This window comes from Populus nigra, chromosome 19 (assembly GCF_951802175.1).
Source record: "Populus nigra chromosome 19, ddPopNigr1.1, whole genome shotgun sequence".
Lineage (NCBI taxonomy): Eukaryota > Viridiplantae > Streptophyta > Magnoliopsida > Malpighiales > Salicaceae > Populus > Populus nigra.
The window spans coordinates 5,496,993-5,520,105 of record NC_084870.1 but is presented as its reverse complement, the minus strand read 5'-3'; the positions used below and the strand labels follow the sequence as shown (position 1 = coordinate 5,520,105).

The 23,113-nt window shown below is 35.9% G+C and overlaps 4 protein-coding genes and 1 long non-coding RNA gene across 6 annotated transcripts; 3 read left to right on the top strand and 2 right to left on the bottom strand.

Moving 5' to 3' along the window:
* Positions 1–3,644: 3,644 nt before the first annotated feature.
* On the top strand, positions 3,645–4,657 carry LOC133679282 (uncharacterized). Its single transcript, XM_062101825.1, has 3 exons — positions 3,645–3,761; positions 3,872–4,198; positions 4,316–4,657. Exons 1-3 carry the CDS (start codon positions 3,710–3,712, stop codon positions 4,474–4,476), a joined length of 540 nt encoding a protein of 179 aa, XP_061957809.1. The 5' UTR covers positions 3,645–3,709; the 3' UTR covers positions 4,477–4,657.
* A 917-nt stretch (positions 4,658–5,574) lies between these two features.
* Positions 5,575–8,965, top strand: LOC133679617 (uncharacterized). The gene is made up of 2 exons (XM_062102268.1): positions 5,575–6,161; positions 8,522–8,965. Exons 1-2 carry the CDS (start codon positions 5,833–5,835, stop codon positions 8,742–8,744), a joined length of 552 nt encoding a protein of 183 aa, XP_061958252.1. The 5' UTR covers positions 5,575–5,832; the 3' UTR covers positions 8,745–8,965.
* LOC133679618 (uncharacterized) lies at positions 8,291–10,341 on the bottom strand. Its single transcript, XR_009836181.1, has 2 exons — positions 9,966–10,341; positions 8,291–9,689 (listed from the first exon to the last, which is right to left on the bottom strand). It is a non-coding gene; the product is annotated as an uncharacterized LOC133679618 (long non-coding RNA).
* Positions 10,342–11,193: 852 nt separating this feature from the next.
* LOC133680564 (mitochondrial import inner membrane translocase subunit TIM10-like) lies at positions 11,194–13,797 on the top strand. The gene is made up of 6 exons (XM_062103578.1): positions 11,194–11,333; positions 11,423–11,482; positions 11,715–11,767; positions 12,451–12,489; positions 12,572–12,641; positions 13,464–13,797. Exons 2-6 carry the CDS (start codon positions 11,435–11,437, stop codon positions 13,512–13,514), a joined length of 261 nt encoding a protein of 86 aa, XP_061959562.1. The 5' UTR covers positions 11,194–11,333; positions 11,423–11,434; the 3' UTR covers positions 13,515–13,797.
* Positions 13,798–14,553: 756 nt separating this feature from the next.
* On the bottom strand, positions 14,554–18,100 carry LOC133680563 (serine/threonine-protein kinase BSK5-like). 2 transcript variants are annotated; one of them, XM_062103575.1, is made up of 10 exons: positions 17,677–18,100; positions 17,304–17,515; positions 17,061–17,196; positions 16,816–16,949; positions 16,625–16,730; positions 16,430–16,515; positions 15,980–16,168; positions 15,649–15,816; positions 15,339–15,452; positions 14,554–14,970 (listed from the first exon to the last, which is right to left on the bottom strand). In XM_062103575.1, exons 1-10 carry the CDS (start codon positions 17,756–17,758, stop codon positions 14,728–14,730), a joined length of 1,470 nt encoding a protein of 489 aa, XP_061959559.1. In that variant the 5' UTR covers positions 17,759–18,100; the 3' UTR covers positions 14,554–14,727. The 2 variants fall into 2 exon arrangements, with proteins under 2 accessions (XP_061959559.1, XP_061959561.1); XM_062103577.1 differs by having other exon boundaries at positions 15,649–15,813; positions 17,677–18,099.
* Positions 18,101–23,113: the final 5,013 nt, after the last annotated feature.

The window sequence follows — 23,113 nt, the reverse complement described above, 5'->3', positions numbered from 1 at the left end:
TGACAGTCTGTCCGGGTAATCCAAGCAAAGTTGGAAAGTGCATGCTCTATAGGTGTGTAAAAGTACACCTTTTCTGACTTGGGACAATTTAGCAGGGATTCATACTCCTCGATAGTAGGAGTCATATCCACAGTATCAAAAGTGAAGCACCGATATTCTGGATCCCAAAACCCTATCATGGCCTCAAAACAAGCATGTTGGACCCTAATTTTCAGTAATTGTGACAGATCCCCATATTGTTTCTGGAAAGTGATTTGATCATGAGAGGATAACTTGGTCTATCATCTAATTTAACATGCTCTGGCAACTGAGACTCAAATTCTGATGGCAAACAATCCCCTTCATCATGTTGGCTCAATTCTGATCTGGTCAAAAATTCCTCAATAGTAATGGGTTTTTCCATCTCACACTTCCTGTAAGGATCGGTGGAGATTTAATGAGCACATGAAATGTATATGAACATGTATGTTCATGCATTGACATTTGTTCGTGTCCTAATGGGTATATCCTACTTGATAGGATCTAGCTCATAAGGTTTGGTTGAGTTTAGTCTATCTTAAAAGATATTTTTTGGTTCTTAGATTGCCCGAATTACTCGTGAAGTAATCGGCCTCTTAACCTTATACAACATGAGTAGGGGAGAAAGACTCCACAATACTAGTTGCATAGGGTGAGTTACAATCCAAGCGAAAGTCCAAATGAGCATCAGTGGACATAAGTCACACTTGCCACCTGAATCTTTCTTTTCTAATCTTAAACAGGACGAGCTCGGGTCTAGAGCTTTTTTTTTTTTTTTTAGGTTCACCGTGAAGTGTGTGAAGACACAAATAAATAAATATGCATGCATATGACAATATGGAAAATTGAAAAGAATCATAGTAGATATTGCATAAAATAAATAATGCAAATAAAATAAATGCCCAAAAATAAATAGCAATAAGAAAGAGCAAATGAAAAGCAAACACAAGCAGTTGGCTCAACCCTAAGTCCCCAGTGGAGTCGCCATTCTGTCGATACACGACGTCGGGCGACGGCTCCCGCTTTTTTTGTTTATTTTAACAAAAATGGTTTTTTTTCTCAATTGGGGGAAAACAAAGATTTTATTGGAGTCGCCATCTAGTAATTTGAGGGAACTAGAAATCCCAAATTAGACACTGGTCCCAGAGATTCGGGTACGGGGTTAGTTATGATTAAGGGAAGGTAGACACCACCCTTAAAACATCCTTTCAATAGAAAGGTTACCCTTACTTGTGTGTTTTCTATTTGATTCAAATGCGATTATATTTTGGGCTGATTTGTAAATTTTTTTAATGATTAATGTCGGTCCCTAAAAATAGGAGACACATTAAAAATGACATCAGTCCCTAAAAATTAGGAGACTCGTCTAAAATATTGACGCTTGTCCCTAAAAAGGAGAATTACGTCTGGATTACCAAAAGAAATAATGGATATAATCCATTATATTTTGGGTTTATTGGTAACTTGTTTTTTTTAAATGGTTAACGTCGGTCCCTAAAAATAGGAGACGCGTTAAAAATGACATCAGTCCCTAAAAATTAGGAGACTTGTCAACTTTGGTTTTTGTATTTTTTTACAACATGCAAGAAAATTTACAAGCATTTACATATAAAAAATATCAAAAATACCAGTTGAAACCCAAAAAATTACCTGAGTGTCAATGTATAGGTAAAAGACTGAAATACCCTCGGATTTCTCGAAAAATTACGAAAATGCCACTGGCGGCGCGTGTGGCACACGCGCGGTTACTGTGGGCGGCGGCGAGATTTCCCGGCGACATTTCTGTCCAACCGGCGGTCGATCCTGGTAGATCTGAGAACGAGGATTCTGATGGAGGTGGTATCGTTCGCCGTTGATGGCTGACGAAGGAGAATCAACGACTTGAAGCTTCGGTGGCCGCCGACAATCGCGGCCCTTTTCCGGCCAAATGAGGCGGCGAAATCAATGAAAACCACCGGGATTTTTCTTTACATCAGGGTAGAAACCTTTCTGTGGTGGTGCGGAGGCTGGAGACGGCCGGAGATGGGAGATCGGGGGAGAGAGAGAGAGTCGCCGGCGAGAGGAGAGAGAGACTCTGAGCTGTGCTATGATGTGAACGCGCGCATGGTTCACCGGTGCATCTGAAGGCTGCGAACCGTTGGATCGTCGTTTAACTGATCCTGCGGCTGCGATTGGATGGATCTACAAGTTGATCGGACGGTCCGGATGAGAGGATCCTTGATCTGGTGTGGCGCGGTGCACCGAAATCTCGGTACACCGTGTGACGTGGCGCCACCGGATCTAAAGGAGAATTGTTTTAAGGGCTGAGATTGATTTGGGTTTTAATTTGGTGTGGTCAGCTCTATTGTACCCTATTAAATCAACGGTTCAGATCTAAACACTCTAGATCTAACGGTTATGATATATTTGGTATTTTTCAAATTGTTTTTTTTTTGAAAATCAATATCCTACTCGCATGAGAAATAGTGAAAAAAACGTGAATAGTAAAGATTTTTCTTTGTTCTTCTTCCCCTTTTCTTTTTTTTTTTTTCCTCTCTTTTTTTTTCCCCTCTTTTTTTTTTTTTCCTTTTTGGCGTACTGTCACTGGCTATTTATAGCCAATGACAGGGGACAACACGCATCTGCTTTAAGAAAAATTGTGTACGCCAACTACTCCGCCTACAATTAGTGTAACTGCCCCGCCTAATATAACAAATTTGTATTATTAATTTTGTTTTATTATATATAATAATATATATATTTATATAGATAAAATTAAAAACTCAAATCAGTATTAGAAAAACCTCGTTTCAACCGCTAAAAATTAATTTTAATGACCGAAAATAATAGTTTTGACCCAAAATGACCCGAAACTCATTTTTTACCCCGGTCGACATAGTTTGACCCGTATTGACCCGGTGGACTCGGTTTCGGTCAAAAATGACGGTTTTGACCCGAAACGACCCGAAACTCATTTTTTACCGTGGTCGACATGGTTTGACCCGTATTGACCCGGTAGACTCGGTTTTGGTCAAAAATGACGGTTTTGACCCGAAACGACCCGAAACTCATTTTTTACCGTGGTCGACATGGTTTGACCCGTATTGACCCGATGGACTCGGTTTTGGTCAAAAATGACGGTTTTGACCCGAAACGGCCCGAAACTCATTTTTTACCGTGGTCGACATGGTTTGACCCGTATTGACCCGGTGGACTCGGTTTTGGTCAAAAATGACGGTTTTGACCCGAAACGGTCCGAAACTTATTTTTTACCCTGGTCGACATGGTTTGACCCGTATTGACCCGGTGGACTCGGTTTTGATGGAAAGATGCGGTTGACTCGAGAAAAGTATATTTTTGAATTTTTAAACTTTTTTTCTTAATTTTTTTGGATTTTTATAAATAATAATAGAAATAAAATAACATTCGAGAAAATCTTGGTGGATCCAAAATTGGGTTACAACACAATTAATGCAGTAGCTTGGATTGTGTCAGCACATCCCAGATTATGTTTATATTGGTGAAGAGTTGCATAGTATTAGTCATTAAGGTAAAATGCTAAACAATTGATTAGTGATTCATATAGCTTATCTAAATCCTTGGCATGCCAAAAGAGATCAAATATTTAAGGGAGACATTTGATAAACACAACAACCGCACAAACCTGATTTCTCATACCATCTTTCATTTCTCATTTGCTGATCAGATAAATATGGCCTTCATCGCATTCCTGGCTCTCTCTCTTCTCCTTAATGGAGCTCTTGGTAATTAAATCCTTCTACTCATCTCTCTCTCTCTGTAGATATATTCAATCATGTATGCTAGCAGTACTGAATTGTTTCTTTTATTGTTTGACATGGTATATATTATCTAGGCGAGCTTGTATGCGAGCAGTTGCCGGTTGATCTCTGCTCATATTCAATTGCGACTTCTGGGAAGCGATGTTTGCTGGAGAATTACGCGACGAAAGATGGAGGTGTGAAGTACCAATGCAAGACTTCTGAGGTTGCTGTAGATAAACTGAACGAATGGATTGAGATCGATGAGTGTATAACTGCATGTGGCCTCAGTAGAAACACTGTTGGTATCTCATCAGATTCTCTCCTTCAGCCTCAGTTTTTGACTAAACTTTGCTCCAAGTCCTGCTCTCAAGCTTGCCCCAACATCGTCGATCTCTACTCCAATTTGGCCCTCGCAGAAGGTACTTCCATATGCTGATCCTTTATCTATCTGCAGCCACTCCAACTTTTTATTTCCTTTCACTTCATGTGTCAGAAATCTCGTACATAAATAATAAATATTGCATGCGTATATGCAGGAGTTTACTTGCCAAACCTGTGCGCCAGTCCCCGCCGTGCCATGTACCAGACTAGAAGCAATGGTGATGCAGCCCCTGCACCCGCCTCTATTGGAGCCCTTTCACCCGAATCTGCCATATCTGGTGCTGCTGATGTCGCTTGCGCTCCAATTTCCATTTGATTCTGTTATTCGAGTAATTTATACTAAGTTTGTCAATTAGAGATCATGTACGATCTGTCTGCTGTATAGTTCAAAAGGGATTAAAAAAAAAGAGAATACCGAGCCTATTATTACATACAATCTCTCCTGTAATCGCGATAATAATAATTATTAGTACTTTCTATGCATGCCTGTTTAAATATTTTGTGTTTTGGAATGATCTCCAACATAATTATTCCAATTAAATAGTTTCCCTTGGCAATCATCATGAGTGTTTTTTTTATTAAAGTAGCATTGTAAAAAATTATAGAAAAAACAACACATTTCAAAATTTATTTAAAAAACAATATAATTTAGTGAGTTTTATGCAATTTCAATCTAAAAAATTTATTTAGTCGATATATGGTGTCTTTTCTATCTCTCAACTCTCTATCATGAAAAATAATCAACCTAAAAATTTATAATTTAACATTCAACTCAATTCATAATTAAACACAATTATAATTTATATAATCATTTAATTTAATGTAATGTAATGTAATTTAGTTTAAATTTATTATTAAACAAAATTAATTCTCATAACATTAATATTCAAATATATCGTTTAGGTACATCTTAAAATCATAAAAATTATGGATGAAACTACACCAAAATCACCCCAACTTGTCAAATAATAAAATGCACTCAGAATAAAAAAAATATTCAAGATTAATCATTCAAATATGTAAAATAAATATCTAATCACTAAAATATGAAAAAAAAGAGAGAAGAGTTAGGCACAAAAATTTTAATTTTCTTTAATCTTGCACGAGATCCATTATACTATGTATTACTTGATACCAGCCACCTTAGTATTTAACATTCTCAAATGATGAAATATGCTAAATATAAAAAAATGATCACTCAAACAGGTAAAATAAAAAATTAGGCATTGAAAAAAAAATAGCATGAAATTATAGTTTTCTCCATTTCAGTATACCCCACAGTTTCCACCGTAATTCTGCTCTGCGCCACCAAGACAACAGCAGTTTCCTTGGGTTTAGCTTTAACCAACACTGCCCTAAACTGACACATAGATATTGAGAGAGAGAGAGAGAGAGAGAGAGAGAGAGAGAGAGAGAGAGAGAGAGAGAGAGAGATCTTTTTAATAAAAGAAAGTTAAGATAGAAACAAACACCGCCACCTTCCCTGCTTCCTTTAACACCCCTCTATTTGTCGTTAACTCCAAACTTCTTTCTCTCTCTCTCTCTCTCTCTGTCTCGTTACTGCTAGCTCTCTTCTTCTGAAAATTGATGGAGCAAATGGGATAAAACCCTTTCATCAAAACCCCGGCCTTGAGCACTTTCTTAAGTTTTCTCCTTTCTAGGTTCTCTCAAAATGCTAGCTACACACTCTCCCCCTTTCGACAGAGACCACCATTTCAGTGCCAGCAGCAGTGAAATCTCACTGTCTGGCGAGATTGGGGCTCATAGGAACTCTTCTGTGTCAGATTGCTTGTCAGAGGTGGATTTGGAGAGTGGGAGTTTGGATATGGAGGTTCATTTGGACAACAAGACTCAGAGAGATTGTAGAATTTGCCACCTTGGTTTGGAGACTAGAGAGCAAGAATGTGGAGTTGCTATTGAGTTGGGGTGTTCTTGTAAAGGTGATTTGGGTGCTGCACACAAGAAATGTGCAGAGACTTGGTTCAAGATCAAGGGTAACACGTGAGTAAAGACTTCAACTTTTTCATTTTTTTTCCTGCTAAAAAAGTTATGCTCTGTTGTTGCATTAGCTTGTTTGTCAGAAAATTAGGATATCCATTTGATGGTTTTGAAGAATTCTGCATTATGTTCTTTGGTTTAAAAATTCTGGTTATAGTTTTGTTGGCTTGAGGAATTTGTTTGATCCCGCATGTTGGTGACTTGAAAGTGTTTGCAAAAGAATCTTGGGATCCTCTTGATTATATCGGTCTGATCTGATTTGAACTTTCAACTTGTAAATGTGCTTTTCCCACTATAAGTTCTTGTTAATCATTAATAGAAACCTCCACTTGAGGAGGTGCAAAAAATTTAATTAGCTTGTTTTGGCAGCATAGAGACAGTTTTGGAGACAGAACAACTAGGGTTTATTTAGAATAATTGAAGTTGCTGAGGGTTGGGACTAATTAAATGAGAGAGGTATTGTCTTCTATTGTTTCAAATGAAAAGTAACCAAGGCATAAGTTTTGACCGGTAAATATTTTTTTGATTTGATAAAGTTAAAGATCCATAAATAGGGTGTTAGCTAAATTGAATGTAGGTGTATTATTCTGTCATAATTAATATATTTAAATTCAATTATAAGTTGAATTTAAGTAAATATAGGTCAATAAAATATCAAATCTAATATACTTAAATGGAACTAAACCTAAATCATCGTGAATTTGACAAGTTGCTAAATTTATTATGCTTGAGTTTAGCTGTAAGTTTAACCCAAGACATCAGGGGTCTAAAGAGCTTCTAAATTCATTTTCTCTAGGTTTGGTTATACTCCAAACCTAGTTAGATTTAGAGATCCATGTTATGATTATAAAATTTTATTTTTAGATTATTGACATGAACGGTATTAAAAGTAATTATTTTCTTATATCTATAAATATATAAAAGGTCTTTTAATGGATTTAATATATTTTTTATTTTATTAATAATATATAAGAAATATTTGTCCCTTATTAATACTATTAAAATTAAAGAACTATCCCTTTTTAAAGTGAAGGGAATATTTTTTCTTACTCTAAAAGTTTATAATACCAAAAACAAACATCATTTTTTTTTTGAAATTCAAAGCTACTTTTTTAATTTTCATTTAAAGATATTGATTTGATTATTAGAGGGCATTCAAATCCCCAATAAGAATTGTTTTTGAAGATACCAGAACTAATATCATTAATTTTTCCATTTTATAGGCTAAGGAGAAGGAAATAAAGAGATGAATATTTCATTAACCAGAATCCAAATATCAAATAACATGTTTCTTGAATATATTAGATTTTTGGGAGTTCATCAAATTTGTAATACTTCAATTAGATTCTTCTTGATCACCTACCACTTAACCTCGATAATTCCTGTTTTTGTTACCGAATTAATCACTTATCAGCACATTCAAATTTCCAAATTCACATAGACAAAGTTTTCCTCCTTGTGCTTGACATTAGCCAATCTAACCACTCTGGAGCTACTGTTCCTGCCATGCTCTGGTTATAGTTGTCCTTATTCTTTTGCTTCATTGTGACCTTGTTGAATAAGGGGGGACAGAACTGTCAGATTGAAGGCCAAGTAGAAATTCTGTGGACGTAGTAAATCTTGTAGTTTCCCTGACTTGAATCGAAGCCAAATTTCCTTTAAAAAAAAAAACAGCGTAGAGGGTCCTTCATGGTTACATTTTATGAAGCATGAAGTGTGGGGCCATGAAAACCATAGCTAGGTGCAAGTATTGACTTTGAGAAGTAGACAAGTGCTTCTCTACGAATACTCGAAATATTCAACTGCAGAAATTCTGCTTCTATGAATGTCTTGGAGTATGGTATGCAAACTTCTCCTTTTGTGAATCATTACACACTTGCATATAGAAAACAAACGTGATTGCCTTTCATTTTATCCCTACAAATTGGTTATTTCTTCATTCTGCTATGGTGGTTGTACCCACTGTCACAGGTTTTTATTGTTTCTCATTACTGATCCAAGTATGTATTTTCGACATGCTGCCTTTGTTGTTTACAAGAAGGCTTGTATGCATGCCAACTGATCTAACCATTCTCCGGTAAGGTGTTTGTATGGATTTGCTGCATAGTGTCAACGTATGAATTTAGCGTAAATAGCAACAAAATGCTTTCCATAGCACTTTCTCAAAAACTAATAAATCCTCAGTGGCTCTTCCGAAATGCCATAAGTATATGAATTCAAACAATTTATCTGTCACCATACAAAATTTACCCTTTTGAACTCAAGATGTTACCTGGTTTGAGATTCCATGTTATTTTTATGGCAATTCAATTTTGATTGAAGTTCTAATTTATCTTAACGCTGTTGTGTTTCTGTTTTTACAGGACATGTGAGATATGTGGTGCCACTGCACTTGGTGTTGCAGGCGAGCAGACAAATGAGGCACATAACGCTAGTGCGGAAGTCTTATCAGCACCAGCAGTTCCTCTTATCCTCGTGGAGACCCGAGCATTTTGGCATAGCCGCCGCCTTATGAATTTCTTGCTTGCCTGCATGGTGATGGCCTTTGTCATTTCTTGGATCTTTCACTTTAAAGTCCTCTCTTGAACCGGGAAGCAAGTCGTGGCCATTTCTTGGCATCAGGGATGAGGTATGAGTGTGACCCCCCTTCCATCAAGTGCCTGTTTTTTATGCTCTTCGTCCATGTTCTAGCTTGTAGGATTTGCCACATCTGTGACTAACACTGCAATTGTAACTGATCCGGTGCTCCAGTGTATTTGTTTCTGTATTATGCATACACGTAAATTACTGGCTTCGTTTACATATAATTTCTGCCTGCTGTCCTTCTCTTTTCCCCCCTTCAGTTTTTAACCATGTTCAGAAAACTTCTGTAAGCAATAGTTTCCAATTTTGGACGATTGTATCTGGAGCAGATAGGAATGGCTGATTCTCATGGGCAAAGACTGATTCTACTTGGCCTCATATTTGGTTAGAATCAAACCCAGGTGTTCACTAACTCGAGCAATGCACTGCCTGCTGCTAGCACCTAAATTCCAAATCCACATGTATTCACAGCAGTTCTGTAAATTACTTGGACCATGCATTCTGTGATTATCTGGAAATCAAATGGGAACGAATTAAACAGATCGCACTTCATGAGAGAACAGAAAAATCAAAACTGCTCCATCCTGCCTGCTAGATGAATAGCTCTCTGACTCTGTTTAACTTAGATAGCAGAAATGCCAATTAAACTTGTTCCACCCAACCCCTAAAAGATGAAGAAATTTGTATCCAACTTCCAAAATGATGAGAAACACGAATCATATCCGAACACACTGATTGAATTGGATCAAACATATCATGTTGCATTCAGCTAAAACCATAACATGAAGATTGCAATTGGTCACATCGATCTCAACCATTATTTGGTATCTATATATGTGGGATTGCTTCTATAATCATCAACAGCCTTGTCCAATGTGCTCCTCACATGCTGGCACGTCAACATCAACTTCTGACATGCATCTTTCAACACCTCCCGTACTGGATCGCCTGCAAAAGTTGCATGCAAGAAGTCGAAACTCAAAAAACAGAAACGGGAAACTGAAAAGAAAATTGCGGTAGTTGCATAATCACTTAAAAGGTCAAGGTCTTGGGAACAATTCAATCACTCGAGGATAGATGTTTCATGTAGCAACAAGACTCTGCTATTGATTGATTAAAAGGAACCGTGCTCCATTCCTATCTTCAGCAACAACAACAAAAAATTAACAACATTTTCTTTCATTATTATTTTCACGGTAGATAGAGAGCATCCCGTCTCCTTACCTGCTTATTACTATTGACGGTCTGATTTATGTGCTTCTGGCTTTCTTCACTCTTCTTCTTCACTTGTTAAATATAGCCCCCAATCCAAAAACCCTAAAAACACAGCACCAAAACCCTAGAAAAATAAAACAAGAGCGGCATAGGGGTCTTATTTAGGTGTTCCATTTGGGAACCGAGCAGGTTACACGTGTCTCTTTTATATAAATTAACAAAAAGTTGAAAGGGGAAGAGATTTTACAGTTCCCTAGTCAGAAAATACTAATAGCTGAAATAGTGTTTTTTTTCCTTAGTTTTTTTTTTTTTTTTGTTGTCCAAACTATGATTTCTTTTTCATTGAAATTACAGTATTAAATATTATGTTTTATCGAGAAATTAATTTTATAATTTATTTTTATAAAATTATTTCAGTTTTATAATAAAGCCCATAAATTAATTTATTGAATTTTTTTTTCTTTTTATATAAGTGATTTTATTTTCAAATTCATCATTCAATATTAAAATAACATAGAATTAAATTTTATGATTTATTTCGATTTATTTCTTATGAGATTGTTTTCATCTCATGACTAGGATTATTGGTTTTGCATATTAATCCAGGCCGATTCGAGTTATTTTTTATATTATTTTTGTAATTTTATTTTTCAATATTAAGTTAATTGAGAATCAAATTTTATAATTTATTTCATTTTGGTTTTTTTGAAAAATTTCGATCTCATGACCAGAATTTTCAGTTTGACGGGTTAATCCAGATGGACTCGAAGTTATTTTTTCTTATATTTTTAATTGATTTTTTTAATTTCATCTTTTAACAATAAATTTATTAAAAATTAGAATTCATAGTTTATTTTAATTTGTTTTCTATAAAATTATTGTGGTCTTATGAACTGTCATGCAAATTAACAAATTAATTCAAGTTGATGTAATCGATCCAACATGTTATCGTTTTAATATTTATAAAAATATTATTTTAAATATTTATTTTAAATCAAATAATATTTTTATTAATTATTTAAATTTTTTTTAAACCAAACAAATTAATCAAGTTATATCAAATTAAAACTCATATAATTTTAAAAAATATATATACTAAAAAAACATTTTAAACACGTATAATTGTTTTTTACATTAAAAAAATTCACTCTATCTTCGGCGTCGCGCTGGCGAATGATAAAAATGTACTCCCACAATTTCATTCGTGCTTGGTTGCGTGGCCTCTTATCATTGGGCCTTCTAAATACTAAGGGTACAAGCATGTGATGTTATCATCATCAACTCACTATAGATTGAACAGTCTGTGGCCTCGCTTGCCTTTCCTCCTAAAACCCTAATTCGCATCCATCTCGCGGCTCCTTCTACTCTTCTCTTACAGTACGTTTGGATTCGATTTTCTCTCTAAATTACCCGAGAAAGGTTTTTCGTGGGTTGATCGTAAGTTCGTGTATTTGTGGTGTGTACAGGGTATAAGTACAATGGCTGCCAATAACGTTGGTCTACCAGCTGGTGTCTCCAAAGAACAGGTGTGTCCTTTCATTTCAGCCTTTTCTCTTCTCCTATGAGATTTTTAGACAGTGAATTGGGTACCCTTTTGGGATTTTTGTTATTTATGGTGATTGTTGTTTGGTTTTAAGTACTAGTATTTGTTTTGTTTTTCTATTTATATGTTTTGATTGATAAGTTATTACGATTATTTACGTGGACTTTTTTTTAATCAGTGTTTTGAGTTTTTGGATTTTGATAATGGTGGTGTAGGCCTATGGCATGGCTGAGACCGAGATGGAATACAGAGTCGAGCTGTTTAACAGGTAATAAGTTGTTTCTATTTGTGTTTTACTACCAGGAGTGCAAAACATAGGCATTGGAGATATTTGGGAAGGTGGGAGCTTTCCTTTATGAAACAATTACAATGTTTTCTTGTTGCTTTTTATTTCTGTTTCATTTTTATTTATATGGGAAGCTTGGAGCTTCGGTTTATGAAACAATTACATTTTTTTTCTAGTTGCTTTTTATGCCTGTTTCACTTTCATTATCAGCATTGTCTTCTATGGTTTGTTCAATTTTAGATTATGCGAATTGTGAAGAGTTGACAATCAGTACTGAAGTAGAAGGATTTTGTTGTTTACTGAAGTGTTTTTTTTTTCTTTGATGTTTTTGGATGGGATTTTTTTTTATAGACAACCAGGCTATCTTGACAACTGTTTGTACCTAATTAGAATTAGCACAATTGATTGAAGGAGATGAATGATTGCCCTCGTGCTTCATTAATGTTTTCTTCTTTAGTTATTGGTGATTACTAAGAGGTGAAAACTGAATAACTGGCTTTCTAAGTTTGAAACATTTAGCTGTGGTTATCATTTTTTTATTTTTCATGTGATCTCTATTGGTATCACATCAGCTCGGATTTCAATCATTAAACAATATGGAATCATATCTGAGATTAAGTATCACTTTGTGCCTGAATTAGATTATTTGATTATTGTTATTTCAGGCTTCTCAATACATGTTTCAACAAGTGCATTGACAAAAGGTACTTTTTATTCTCTGATTTTCTTCTGTTTGTAGGGATTAGTGACCCTTGTGAAACTTTTTAGTTCTTTCTTTCTGTTCAGGCACAAGGAGGCGGAGTTAAACATGGGTGAAAATAGTTGTGTTGACAGATGTGTTTCGAAATACTGGGCGGTAGGTTATTTACCTTTTTTCAATTAGCTGTTCAATTTATATCTCTTTAATGTTTAGCAATGCTTAGAACTTTAGTTAATAAACAATGATCTATTTTAACCAAATCATCTATGCTGATATTTTTTAAATGCAATCATGTGAAACAATTTTGTTATACGTATCTGTTTGTATGAATATTAGTTCTTATAGCCTTAGGTGTACAACACAAATAATGATATAATGTTAGATACTTGATCTCATCTTTCATTTGCTACTTTTCATGTCGCTTCTATTCAAGGTTTGTTTGCAATGTCTTGCTTCTTTTTTCCGATCAAGCAATATCTTACAAATAGGTAATCTTTTGTATAGTTTTGATTGTTAGATGCATCATTCAGTTGTGCCTGTTGTTTTAATCAGATCAATTAAACTTTATTTTATGCTTTGGCTGTCGCCATCTTTTTTTTAAAAAAATTTCTCAGCATATACAGACACCTATTATAAAATGGCTAATATTCATAAAGTGTGAATACCCTATGCATATGCTATCAAAAATTTTCCACGTTTATTGGTACAGTTTAGCATTCATTGTAATTATAGCTAAATGTGAAGAATCATAACATGGTTACATGTTTCATGCTCATATATGCTTTCCTTCTGTTCCTGAAAAACTATACATGTGGTGGCTTTGCGAATGCCCCAGTTCTTTTGGTCATTTCATACTTGTGTTAAAACATTGTGCTTCCTTTAGTGTCGTTGCTTGCATATTTTGCATTCCAAGTTGTTACAAATGCAAGCTCTTCTGTTTGGATGGTTATATAATCAAAGCTCAAATGTTTTTGCCAGGTGAATGGTATTATCGGCCAGATGCTTAGTGCTGGTCAACGTCCAATGTGAAACTCATACCTGCTCGGGTTTGAAATTTGTTCATGAATAGATGGGAAGAGGAAGGGAACTAAAAATTCTCACTTTGTTGTCATTATTCTCTAATCTATGATGTCATTTTCATTTGATTAAAGAATTAATGGCAGTTCTGAATCTGTCTTTTAGATTTTACTATAAATAAGATCATTTTTTTGGCTTCAGGACCTTGGTGATGAGAGTTCGTCTTATTGCCTGTAGTACAAGATCTCTGTCATTACAGTTAAATCATTTGCATAATGTTGCGTGATTATTGGCAGTTTTTGGTGCAAGAATTAAAATTGCTTAATGAATATTAATTGAACATCACTAGACTCTTTTGTTCTTAGCATTTGGTGAAACTGGAGAAATATTATTAGCTACTATATAAATTTTTTGGTAGCTAATATTGAGCTCAGTTCAGATGGCAAATTGTCTCTACGAGAAACTAAATAGTTATTGGTGCTCAATTGATAATTGATTTGGCAGCGCCAATGTCATTGCGTTTTCAATGTGTGAGTTGCAACGACCGAAGGAAATTGATTTCCTAACACAAGGGGCAGCCAATTGCTTCCCTTCCACCTGGTAGCCATAAGTGCGACCAAGTTTCCGACGCACATGGTCTCGAGTCCAACAGGTCTGCCATGGACACTTTCCTTTTGCTTTTGGTGCTACCTTGAAAAGACATGTTATTTGGCAATGTACGAGGCAACTGCACAACTTTGATGTTAAACTAGGTCATTCAGACTTGAGTCGCTTCAGGAGACAGCTATGCAGCTTTGTCCAGATGATCTGTCCGGGTGATCCATAAAACAGGGCTCCTGTCTAAATTCCAATTCATTTCAGTGGAATTTGGTAATCGATATTGTCTCTGGTTCCTAAGACGTCCTCAAAACAAGAAGTCACCAAGAAGCAAGAGGCAACAGCAATTTGATGTTTTTTCAGCTGAAAGCACTTGGATCAGCACCACTGAACAGGCGTTTATTTACGTTCAGCTTGTGATCGATGAAGTATTAACCCAAGTATACACAACAAGTCGCCAAGAAGCAAGAGGCTTGTTTAAAGTTTAGATCAAAATGATGATGACATACACCAAGCATATAAATAATACAGTTAAACTTGTGGTGCTGCAGAAATTAAAATGCAAAAGAAACAAATAGATATGAATACGAGTATATAATTTTTTTTTAAAAAAAAAGGCTATACGCTTTCAGTTTCTATGATTTTTGGCTTCCAAATATGTGCCATCTTTTAGAGTTTCTTGTGCATCACTGTCCATCCCAAGGCTGAAGAGGGTAGCAGCTTGAAGATAGAAGGCAGTGGGCCACTCGGGAGAAAGTGCTTGAGCTTGCATGGTATCTCCAAGAGCTTGTTGTGGCATGTCATTTATTAAGTAGCACAAACTGCGTCTAGCAAATACAGTTGGAGATACCATGGTCCCGCCATCAATAAACTGCACAACCAGGAAAAAAAACTTAAATACTACTATGAGGTAAAATCTTAAAGTACATTCTATAGCTTTCCATAAAATCAGTAACTAAACTCATGGCAATGTTTTAATCTATGGCAAGGTGAAGCTTTCATATAAAGGACACGCCTCACTTTCTTCTGTTACAGAGCTGTAGGCCATGGCCAATTATTTCATTAAATTATTCCAAATGTAGAAGAACATCTCCTTAGCTTTTAACCTATCTCTTCCATATCATATATAAGGAAAAAAGTGTAGCTACCATGCATTTCACTATGTTTGGATTTGACGACAGGCCCTATATTAGGTAAGAAAACGAAGGAAGACAGCAGTTGTCAATGAACATGACTTACTTGAGTATAACAATCGATGGCAGTGTTAAAATCTTTAGTTCGAAAAGCAGCATCACCATGTTTCTTACAATTCAGCGTTTCCTGTATCTGATCTGTCCACATTTGGAAGGAAAGCTACAAGGCAAGAGAAATTCAATTACACTCAGTGTTAAGTAAAGGCAGAAACAATGGGTTGCTATTCCGTGGAAACTGATGCTGTTAATGCGCAGATCAAACGATCAGACAACTCGGAGACACTAAAGGCATTGTTCAAAACAGGGCAAAATAGACTTGTGTCAAAAATCAAACAATATATGCAGTAGTTACCAACCTCATTTGCAATTCCCTCGTCATCCTTGTATCCCACCTTTTCTAGAATTTGATGTATTGCTGTAAGATCCAATCTTGAGCAAGCTTCACCTAGAGGTGTCAACAACATTGTTTGCTTTGGGGATTGAGTTCCATGTGGAATACCCATCAAAATGTAGGATGGAACCTGCTAAATACCAGTAACTGAGATGATACAATATAATGAACGAATGTAACATTATAACTTGCATGATAAAAACATTAACTAACAGAGCAACACCACAAAAATACCAATGAAATGGCTCATGCGTGTGTGCATTGTCTTGCAAAGGAGTGAAAGAAGTAATGCCCACCTCAGTTTCCTTTTGAAGAGGAGCGAGAGCACTGACAAGAGACTTTGCATTGGGCCTCTCGCGAGCTTCATACTGTAAACAACGCGAAGCTAAACGCACCAGTTCAGTTCCATCATCGTTTGAAAAATGACCCTCCAAACAAGAGTCCATCAGCATCAGAAAATTTTTTCCGCGTATAAGGTCAAGTGCCTGCCAAAGAAGGAAGTGAAAAAAAAAAGGCAATACTAAGCCCAAAAGTTTCTCTGAATTGAAACGATCAGGCACCATACAATCCAAATGTCAAGTATTAGAGCTTATTGTTTCCTCAGAAAATTCCGAGTTCAATTTCAAGTTAAACTAAAAACTCAAATTACTTTTCCAGCTACTAAATATCACATGTTGAAATGCCAAGAGAAATCCATCTGAAATTCTACCTTAAACAAATATTAGAGCAAAGAGAATATATATTACATGGCTTGGGGGGATGTGTTTTCCACTGAGAAGATCAAGCAATAGGGTGCCAAAGCTATAAACCACACTCTCTGGTGTCACTCTTCCTGCCATACATAGGCATCTACATTAAGCTCAACCAACAGGATATTGACAAGTACTGGCACCCAATGCGTAAAAATACAAGCAAGGAAACAGATTAGCTTCACTTATTACCAGTTCTCAAGTACTCAGGAGGAGTGAATGCCAAATTCGTACTATAGCTCTTTCCATCTCTGCTATTCTTCATCAGGCCAAAGCAGGAGAGCCTCGGATTAGCATCCTGACAAGTACTAACTGAACTTAAGGAGCAGATCATGAAGTTGAGAAAGATGAGTTTGATATAATATATAAAACGTAGCAAGTACCTGGTCAAACAAAATTCTATAAGCATTAAGGTCATGGTACAAGGCTCTTCCTTTACTACTGCAGTAATCCAAAGCTTGAGCTAAATAAAGAGCCACTCTCAACCTCATTGTCCATTTCATCGGCTGGTTCTCCCCTGAACCCAAATTCAACTTTTTAATTTTTGACGTTAAATTAATTCCAAAGATTGCTTAACTATATTTTTTTAAAAAAAAAAGTTAAGGGTGAAAAGCAACGCTGGGCTTACAATGAAAAAGATGCTTAGAGAGAGTCTCATTGGGCATAAACTCAGCAACAAGTAACCTCTCCTGTCCTTCACAGCAACACCCTATCAAATTGGCCAATCTTTCATTCCTCAACTGCCCCACTGCTCTAGCCTCCTCCTATATAATAAGAACCCAACAGCAGCAAAGTCACAAAAAGCTCAAAAAACAAAGAGCAGGATTGAAATTTAAAACAAAAGATAGAAAGGGAGATTGGAATTACAGACAAGGAATTGGCGAGAATCAGGCCAAGCAGACTTGTTAAAACGTTTTACAGCAATCCAGCGATCATCTTCTTGAAGCTTCCCTCTGTAAACTACATTGGGAGCTTTCTCTCCGTGCTCTGATACTATGTTGTCCGAACTGAACCCTGACGTGGCAGCTCTTAGCTGCTCCAAACTGTACTCTCTAAACCCACCAGGCAATAACTCCTCATTCTCTACACATACAAGTTTGTATATTAGTTTGTCAAAACCCAAAAACAATAAAGGAGAATAAAGCAAACCCTAACTACTGATAAGAAAAAGAAAAGGCAGTGAAAAACTGAAGGAAAAGGAAGTAGCACTACTCCGGCTGGTCGTAGAAAGTTATTTAGATTACCAAGATCAGAGGGGTAGTTGAGGTTTGACTTGAGATGGGAAGGCCACCAACAGAGTGATAACTTGGAGCACCTACCTCCCATTGCCTCCTCCTCCTCCTATGATCTGGACTATATCACTTCTTCTGTTTCTTCTTTAAATACAAAGATAAAGAAAAACAGATAAGTTTTTACTTTTTAGTACTCATATTTCTCTGCATTTGAGTTTCTCTCTTTTTTCTCAAAGGAGCTACAATGAAGCCTAGAGCTTGAGTAACAGTAGTAAGAGGAGTCTTCGAGTCTATTAATGTGTTCTACTCCCTCTCTCTCTCTCTCTCTCTCTCACTCACACACACACACACACACACACACACACATATATATTTCTTGGGAGTGGAAGAGAGAAAATGAAAGGGGAAGTGTTGTTTGGGAAGCAAGAAAGTGAGAGAAGAGGAAACAAACCTTTTTAAGATCCAAAAGCTAAGCTGTTTGTTTCACTTTCAACTCTCTCTCTGCATTTTTTCACTTCTTTACTATTCGTTTCCTTTTTTTTATGTTGTCTCTTTCCTAGATTCTCTTCCCAAGTACAACAAATTAGAAACTAAAGCCACTCTCGAAATAAGCGCGTGTATTGCACTGAATGCAGGATAATTGGACACGCTGATAATATGCTGGTACGTGCGAAGGTAAAGCGTGAAACGCATAGAAGTCTTAAAAGGTCCTTGCTGGGTGTTTGTGGCAATTAATACAGGGTCAAAGTCAAAGAAAGGAGATTGAATTCAATTCGGCAACGCTCTCCCTCTTCCAGAAGAATAGCTTGTTTGGCTACGCGCTAAACCGTTGTTTTGTTATTTTTTAATTTTTTTAATTATTTTTTTACGATTTTTAATATTGATGTATTAATATTATAAATAAAATTTAAAAAATAAAAAAAATATTATTTTAATATATTTTTAATAAAAAATACTTTGAAACACAATCTTAACACCATAAATAACTATTTTAAAGGTATAATTGTCTTTGTTGTTCAACATATAATTTTTAAAAATGTTTTTTAACATGGTTTTATGTGGAGAAATTTTATATTAACATTATTTTAAGTATTATTTTATGATTTTAATAAATTAATATTAAAATATTATTTAAATATATTTTAAGAAAAATTACGCTAAGTTACTAATAACACACTTATAATGTTGTGAAATTATTTGATTAATAATCACTAGAAGAAATTATTTATAATTTATTAGAAATTTACTGTGTTGTCTTTCTTTTACTCTTTTTTTTTTTTTTTAATTTTCTAATAAGGTGTTCAATAAGAAGCATAGCTTTGATGATTACAGGTATGAATTTCATGGAAAAAAGGTTTTACAGTTTACACTTTAGGCCACAGTTGGCGAACATCAAGGTCAGTGGGGGTCAAAGGTAACATGTTCTGTGTCTTGTAAGATTCGGATAATGCATACTAACCTCGTAAATGGATGGTGGGATCCCTATCTATAATTGATTTGATGGTAATTTGGGCTTGCTTTCCTCTATCTTATCCAATTATCCCTTGAATTTATGGTCAAATTTAAACTCTTGGTACTTGATCTTGGTGACAAACTGCTCTTTTAATTTTTTTTTATTTTTGGTTGAAAAGTGTTTTTATAAAATTTAAAAAAAATTAATGAATTTTTTTTATTTTTATATTGTACTTAGTTCTGATAAGTTAATGTAAAATATAAATTTAAAATAATAATAAAATATTATTTCAGTATATTTTTAAATAAAAATCAGCACAGCAAGAAAGCTGAGGCCTAAGAAAATCAGCACCAGCAACATCATCAAACAAGAGAGAACGCACGCCTCATTAGCAACTTTCCAGTTTATGTAAAGTACAAATTACAGATAATAATGACCTCGTGGTTTCAAAACTTGCGCCCATTTTTTCCAGCAAACTGAGCTTTGAACTTGTTAAATTTGCTTAAACAATTCCAATATGCCAAAGACCACACTGTCTGCTGCCAAGCAAAATACCCTGCTTGGGCTTCGATTTTGCAAGCAATGCACCTAAAAATTGTGACACTTTTCTCACCATGTTTCAAATTGTTTAAAGAAACCAAACCAAGATGTCTGCGACAAAGCTAACAGCATGAGATACGATCTCATGATAGAAGATCTCAAGCACCAGCCTTGCATTCTGTTCCCAGCAAGACACCTTGCTATGCCAGCCTGCAAATGAAAAAGCTCTTGCTATTTATTTTATAACATGATGGACAGGCTTTAATGGTTAGAAGAACAGGGTCCAATCCAAAGATTACATAATAAATTAAGCTAAGGAATAATGGAGGTCTTTGCCCAGCTTCTTTTTTCCAGCTCAATTGACTCAACGTGGACCTATTTGCCAGAATTCAGGCAATGCAAGAACACAGACGCACTGTGGTCTCCACCGCCACAAACATTGGGGACTGGTGAGTGAGCCCACGAGGGTAAAGAAACAACAGCTGTGCAAGAACCCATCATTTAGTATTCCTTCGCTTTTAACGTATTGCTTGAACTACGACTTTAGCACAGACATCGAGGATTCTGCAATGGATCTGTTTGGGAACTTTAAAACATGGATCAGAAGGGGAGTTCTTGGATTTGGGAAGCATGAGGGCAAAGGTCACTTCCTTTTTTATTAGTTCATGGACCACCTTCACATGTTCAACAAAAGCTATACCTGGCTTCTATATTCCTTTCTTTGACTGGCAGCAAGCATGACCTTATCCTGCCTGAACTGTATTTCTATGCCATGCTTACTTGTTCTTAATGAATAGCTTGAGACTACTTTTTAAAACATGCACGGCGGAGGTTCTATTTTATGGATTATTTTGTCCACCACCACAATGTGCAGAAAAGCCATATGTTAGTACATGAGGACAGGAGCCCTTTGATAAGAAGGGCAACCAGGCCAGGCATGTGACATAACAAGTGATGCCTCCAACGTCACATTTCCTCCCATAAAAACAGAGCAAAGAAAAAGATGTATAATGTAGGGGGATGTAGCCTTTGAGGGACACAGACAAGAAGCATTATTATTTTGCATCATTGCCTCATGCCAAGCCCAATTACATGAAAAAGCAGAGCACATGCTGCCTCCACTTGTTATTGTATTCTCAAAAAAATTTAGGTCGTTTGCTCTCGATGAGAAACTATCAACATAAGCACGGTCCCTCTAATCTTTCATGTTTCATTAAAGATTTCTGTGGACCAAATGTTCAGTGTTCTTTGTTAAACATGACAAGTAGTGCCAGGTACAGTGCTCTTTCTACGCCTCTCTGTTGTCAATAGGCAGCTGTACTTCACTGAGAACAATTCCACAAACAGAAGGAGAGAATGCAAGAGTATAGAGAAAGAGTAGGATTTGAGAAAACCAAAACATTTCATTCCATTTTTAATCAATACAGAAACTGAGGTTTATCTAACAAGCAAAATGAGCTGCGGACGCATTGGTTCGAACATAAATTTTAGGCACATTCAATGCGGCAACACCAGCAGACCTATCTTCAGCCGGTGCTGACATTTATGTACAATTAACCGCTATCCCACCTATGCTCCTAGCTTCAATCTCATGATCCATTTGTGCTCTCCATTTGGCAGACATCTAACAATTTCAAATCGCCTAGAGACAAATGGCAAGGCAAAACTGGTTACAATGACTAGCAGCATTCATTTACCAATAATCAATCCTCATTCTCAAAAGAAACCCCAGTTAGTAATGGGAGGTGCTCTTCTTTGTTTTTGCTATCCTTGTCTCTACTCTGAGGTAGCAGTGGCAGAGATGTTAGTCCAGCGGCCCGCTCAGGTAAATCTGAAATGAAGATATTGGTGCCTAACGCACCCCCCCAACATAAACACTCCATTTAAGAAACACATTAGATGATGAATAACGTTATCAGTGAACTCTTCTCTTCCAAAAATGTATCCATGAAATATAACATGAGAAGTGATTTTTATGGGAAAGAAATCAATATGAAAAACTAACCTGGCAGCTTCTTGTCAGTAAAGAATGCTACCAAATTTACAGTATACCTGCTGAAGCATTAAACAATCCGAACCTATCAGACAGTTTCCAGGGAATCAAATTCAGGACAAGATCGAGTCCTTTTTACCAGGAAACAAAAACGTCAATTGTGAAATGTTTGCAAGATGCTAAAGTAAGAAAGGTCTGAACCACAGCAAGTAACCAAGCTGATTAATGCAACTGCAGTTATGGGCCAAGTATTGCCAACAGAAGTAAGAGTCATTCCTTGTATACAATAGAATGCCATATCTGTGGTATGTATGCACAAAGACTATAGTAAATATCATGTGCCATGAAAAAATAAAACCACTACAGCCATAATCAAAGCCTCTGGAAACAGCACATTAATGCGAGTCAAATGAGCAACAAGGAGCAGTAAAAATAACAACAAAAAATAGTTGAATATTTCAAAACTTATTGTTGGTCACAAACAATTCAATTGCACTCTCTGGAGGGGGCAGCCTGGCAAGATTTGAGCCCTGTAAGAGACAGTTGTGCCTGAATGGAAGAAGTTGCTTCGATTACAACAATCTAACAGCGACAATAATTAAACAACTTTCATAACAGGGCAGCACCATAAGTCCTGAAATTAGGGAATCTGATTGCATATGAGACGGACCAGGTAGACAAGTCGAATAGAATGTGACTATACAGGGAATCTGGCAAGCCTAATCGAAGTACAGAAAAAATACATGAGAGTTGTAAGACATATAGGAGGAAAACAGCAACTAGTATCATGCTCATCGCTCCATCTACTTACATAGCATATAGTCATTCTGTGAGTGAATAATGTACAGTGAAATAAATGATAAAAATAATCTCACAAGTAAAGAAACCATCTTCTGCTGTCAGTGAAAATGGGTAGTATTTTGGGTTCTCCTTTAAGGACATACAGACCAGTGAAAAGTGCAGCCTGAGGAGTATCTCTAGCAAGTTACACCACGAGATGAAACGAGCCCAAAACCAGTGTCTAGAGTCACTTGGTGCGGGAAAATATTTTGAGAAGATCAAGAAAATACATGTCAAAACTATTCTTAGAAGTGTCAGTGATTACATATAAAGAAAATCTGGCAGTGGTGCTTCAACAATTCAAAGGTGAACAGAACAAAACTGGACTGGAAGATAAATCTTGATATATCCTGACAATAGCTATCAGTCAGTCAAAACAATCCCAATAAGAATTTCAGAAGGTAAATTGTTTTCTTCCGTTACTTGTTTGGGGCTTGTTTGAGTGAGTGATCTCCAATATAATCCTTGCTAAGGATAAATTTGTCTTTTCACTTAATTTTTTTTAAAAAAAAATAGAAACACCCAGCTTTAAATTTTTTTGACTTTAAAATAATTTAATCATTTTACTATTTAAATTTAAATAAAAAAACACTAATATATTCTTATATAATCTTTAAATGATT

What these genes read in the sequence shown, in the direction of transcription:
- LOC133680564 (XM_062103578.1), top strand. Translation starts at nt 11,435, where the DNA reads ATGGCTGCCAATAACGTTGGTCTACCAGCTGGTGTCTCCAAAGAACAG. An exon ending in AACAAGTGCATTGACAAAAG is followed by an intron (nt 12,490 to 12,571) that starts GTACTTTTTATT and finishes CTTTCTGTTCAG; the next exon opens with GCACAAGGAGGCGGAGTTAA. An exon ending in GTGTTTCGAAATACTGGGCG is followed by an intron (nt 12,642 to 13,463) that starts GTAGGTTATTTA and finishes TGTTTTTGCCAG; the next exon opens with GTGAATGGTATTATCGGCCA.
- LOC133680563 (XM_062103575.1), bottom strand. Translation starts at nt 17,758, where the DNA reads ATGGGAGGTAGGTGCTCCAAGTTATCACTCTGTTGGTGGCCTTCCCAT. An exon ending in CTCTAAGCATCTTTTTCATT is followed by an intron (nt 16,950 to 17,060) that starts GTAAGCCCAGCG and finishes ATTTGGGTTCAG; the next exon opens with GGGAGAACCAGCCGATGAAA. An exon ending in CCATCGATTGTTATACTCAA is followed by an intron (nt 14,971 to 15,338) that starts GTAAGTCATGTT and finishes CTGGTTGTGCAG; the next exon opens with TTTATTGATGGCGGGACCAT.
- LOC133679282 (XM_062101825.1), top strand. Translation starts at nt 3,710, where the DNA reads ATGGCCTTCATCGCATTCCTGGCTCTCTCTCTTCTCCTTAATGGAGCT. An exon ending in TCTCCTTAATGGAGCTCTTG is followed by an intron (nt 3,762 to 3,871) that starts GTAATTAAATCC and finishes TATATTATCTAG; the next exon opens with GCGAGCTTGTATGCGAGCAG. An exon ending in CAATTTGGCCCTCGCAGAAG is followed by an intron (nt 4,199 to 4,315) that starts GTACTTCCATAT and finishes GCGTATATGCAG; the next exon opens with GAGTTTACTTGCCAAACCTG.
- LOC133679617 (XM_062102268.1), top strand. Translation starts at nt 5,833, where the DNA reads ATGCTAGCTACACACTCTCCCCCTTTCGACAGAGACCACCATTTCAGT. An exon ending in TTCAAGATCAAGGGTAACAC is followed by an intron (nt 6,162 to 8,521) that starts GTGAGTAAAGAC and finishes CTGTTTTTACAG; the next exon opens with GACATGTGAGATATGTGGTG.